This window comes from Pterocles gutturalis, unplaced genomic scaffold (genome assembly GCF_000699245.1).
Source record: "Pterocles gutturalis isolate BGI_N339 unplaced genomic scaffold, ASM69924v1 scaffold9135, whole genome shotgun sequence".
NCBI lineage: Eukaryota > Metazoa > Chordata > Aves > Pterocliformes > Pteroclidae > Pterocles > Pterocles gutturalis.
Window position 1 is genome coordinate 11,004 of NW_010145811.1, and position 3,792 is coordinate 14,795.

Consider the following 3,792-nt stretch of genomic DNA (forward strand, 5'->3'; position numbering starts at 1 on the left):
TACTTCTGAATAAATACTTCTTCTTTATCTTCTCCACGACTAAGGATTAATTTTGCATGGGTCTATGCGTTTACTCTGTTCTTCAGCAGTCACAAAAATTAATCTCTTGGACAGGTTTTATGAATGATGTTCCACATTTATTACATATTATGAACTCTCTGGATGATATAAAGTCTAGGGACCTGTCTTTGGTTCTAACAGTATTTTTCTCCTCTAATGAACAGTGTGTTGCAGTATACAGATACCTGTGATTTACATGCTTTTTCTGAGTTCAAAGTAAGATCACTATTAATATTTTATATGAAGCAAGGTGGTGAATAGGAGACCTCATTGACTGTTCAACCCTGGAATCACCCAAACACCGGTTTACCTTCCAAATAAAATATTTGGTAGGTTTCACACCACTTTTTACCAGTGCGTATCACAATGTTGCTGTTGGGAAAAACTGAATTTATTAAGGCAGTATATTTTAAAAATTGGCTCCAGCACCACACAGCTGGCAACAAGGAAAAAATAATCTAAGGCAGCATGTAAAAAACTTGTTCTCTAGTTAGACTGAATTTTCCAATAACTGCCTCCAATAGACCACCCCATGACACTGATTGCAAACATATAAAGCCTGATAGTTTCAAAAGTCATATAAATAAAATGTAGATGTGGAAATGCCAACCTCCCACCATTCGCCTCCAACCTTTTCATCTCTTACTCCTTATTTTGCTTTTTTCTTTCCTGGTGTCTTTCCTCTCACTGATGTTTCCATTCAGTACCTCCCCTCTTGTCCTCTCAGAACCAAGTGGAGCTTTAATGGCAGAACAGGACCCAACAGACAACGAAAAGAAGCTCAACAGCAAATTCTGTGAGCACACCGAGCGCCCAAGAAAAGAACAGTGTGGGTTATTTGTGTGTGCACACAATTTCACATGCCACACGCCTGGTTCCAACCTGAGCAAACAAGCGTATCATTGGAATAGTAATTCTCCAAAGGATGACATTGGAATAGTAATTCTCCGAAGGATGAGCCTAGCTCAGTATGTTTTGTTGCGTTATTTGTAGCCATTAGTTTTACAACTTGGAACTGTTCTAAGTTCCTTTAACCTTTCACCTCACATGCCTTTGTTTTGAATAAAAAGGGCTTAATAATCAAAGAGAAAAATATGTGGAGGAGTACAAGACACAACTGGGATGAAGAGGCTTTCAGGCTCTAGCAATGTGTTTGTTGATTTTGAGATGCAGATGTGCATCAAGCAGTGTATAGAAATAACTAGAAAAATCTTCTCCTACCTGAAATCAACAATAAAAGATATTTATTTTGAGCTGCTACAATCAACCATTGTTATACCACCACAGTGAATCCTGTTGAAGGGGACTGAGGAAAAGGAGTGCCAGTTTTTTGCCTTGAGACCTGTGGACATTTTGAGGAGGCCAGGACAAGACCTGAGCTACTGCTGCCACCAGCCCCTGGCAGTTCACCACACCCTGACTGCTCACTGAAGCTTCCCGACAAAACCCTGGAGAAAGCCCTGATTGTGCACTGTTTGAAAGCCAGGAGAAAGATGTGTAAACAACTGAGCAGATTTTTGAGGCATCTCTTCTTGTCATCTTGGAAAACAGAATAATTGGACAAGGACAGGCTGCTCATTATTCAGAAAAGAACAAACTATGAAAATAGGAAAAATAGGAGACTAATTAAGCTAGATCACTGAAAAACCCACAAAGCTCTCACTTCTCTTGTCTTGAGCTAAAATACATCAAGTACAAATATTCTCATAAACCAGCTGCAGCTCAAATATATCTGCATGGCATTAACATGCAACAAAACAAAATCAGTAAAATTTGGTGCTGAGGGTCAGACGTAGTTCTGACAAGCTGTTGATCTCACACTTCACAAGGTGAGCAGGAGTACAACGTGAAATGAGATGCTTCTCAAGGATTTCTACAGTTCCTACTCCTAGTCCCTCTCTCCTTTAAACTATCTTCTGAAAAAAGAAAAGGGATGTGTCAGTATGGATACACACTTCTGGTTTTAATTTGTCATTTCTTTGGCTATTTGGGTCAGTGACAAGCTTTTGTAAATGTCTCCTGTTGGAGCTAATTAGTGTGAAATGTATTACAAATTTATCACTTTTCCTTATTAAAAATTAAGTCGATAAGAGTTCCCCAAAACCAGAATTAACTTTTCCTTTGAGGAAAAAAAGGATGCGTTGTTAAAATATTTTTATTGCCTTAGTACTGCATGTTACAAAAAAAAGTCTTCTACAGCAAAACACACTAAGAACAGGGAGGAGTGCAAACGAAACAAATCAGAAAGTAAATTATCTATGAAACCATGTATTTCAATGCAACAGGGAACAGTCATACAAATTTCAAAACAGCTTTTCCTCCTCTGGAGAATGCATAACTTTTTTTCTCTATTGGAGCTCCCGACATAGGTCAAAGCACTACACCGAGACTTCAGTTTTTTTCTTCCCAGAGAGATCTAAACATTGTCCCCAACAACACAATTATTATGTTGGAATAGGAGAAAAAACTAGTCCTGGGAAAGCCTGCAACCTATTCTGTCTTGCCAAGGCAATAGCTGTGAAATGTGCTCTCTTCAGATGCTGGATAGAAAGATAAAGAGAACTTGGAACATTAAAATGTGGATTCCACACCACAACTACTTCTCAGATCTCTATTCCGATCAGTTTGTACTGATTTCCAAAAGCATAGCTCCTCCAGGAACACCGCTAGCATGAGCACTTTACTCAGATCCTTCAACAGAACACCACAGATCTTATGTTCTATTGGGCATCCTCCTCTTAGCATGTCTACAAAAAAGGGATTCTGAAGTGGTGACCAATACCTTTATCTTTTGATCCATGCTAACGTATTAAACAATACCTTCCTGCACTTCTGATGCCAAATGAAACCAAGTGCAGCTAAAGTTACCCAAATTCCTGGATCTGCAGCCATCTCTTTGGCACCACAGTTCATTTGATGTCAGCACTTGGTTTTATTTGGTTCAGTCATAAATTGTGCATTATATTCTCTGAAGTGTTTATAGGCTGGCAAATTCTTGTTGTGAGGACCTGTTCACAGGCTAATACAGCTTACAAAGTAAAAATAATCCCTTTTCTTCCCTGTTCAGTATTTCTTTTAATGTTATGAGATAATTGACATTTCTTCTCTCTCTCTGCTCTCATTTATTAAGGTGATAATGCTTCTGAAGTATTTCATAAATTCCATCCGAACATCTTCAGGATCTTCTTCTAAGTTGGAATGTATTAGTTTTACCTTGTTCAGCGGGTAAGCTTTGAAGGAAAATAAAAAATAATTAGGTATATTCCTTTCATAAAAGAAATATTCACAATTAGGGTCATGGAGACAGCTCATACTGAAGTCAGTTGGAATTCAGTGGAAGCCAATGTTTGATACCCCAGATAACACATAACATGTGAAGAAGAAATGCATCATAGCTTGTTAGCATTGCAAACCAGTACAACTTGTTGCTAAATTAAATTCTTCAAACATTGTTATAAAGCTTAAAGTACTGGTTTTGGTCTCATATTCAGTTAGGCAGAATCAAACAATTCAGCACTGAACTGCAATTTTACTATTGAAGTGATATGACATTCTTTTGATTACTTCAAAATTATGGAATGATATTGTATTAAAATACATATAAAATATGTATTGTATTACTTATAGTAAATATGTATTTGTTTGAACACTGCAACAGGTTGCCCAGAGGGAGTGTGTATACACAGCCACAAATAATTTTGCAGTATATAAAGTAACTATTACTAATTTTAA

The 3,792-nt window shown here is 37.4% G+C and overlaps 1 protein-coding gene across 1 annotated transcript in view; it reads right to left on the minus strand.

The window, feature by feature from the left end:
- Positions 1–2,938: 2,938 nt before the first annotated feature.
- The window catches only part of IFT22 (intraflagellar transport 22), a gene marked incomplete at its 5' end in the record, with an annotated part of 2,469 nt that continues 1,615 nt past the window's right edge, over positions 2,939–3,792 (minus strand). Inside the window, one exon of the mRNA XM_010085500.1 lies at positions 2,939–3,290. Within this exon, the coding sequence (XP_010083802.1) occupies positions 3,142–3,290 (149 nt within the window). The remainder of the gene's footprint in view (positions 3,291–3,792) is intronic.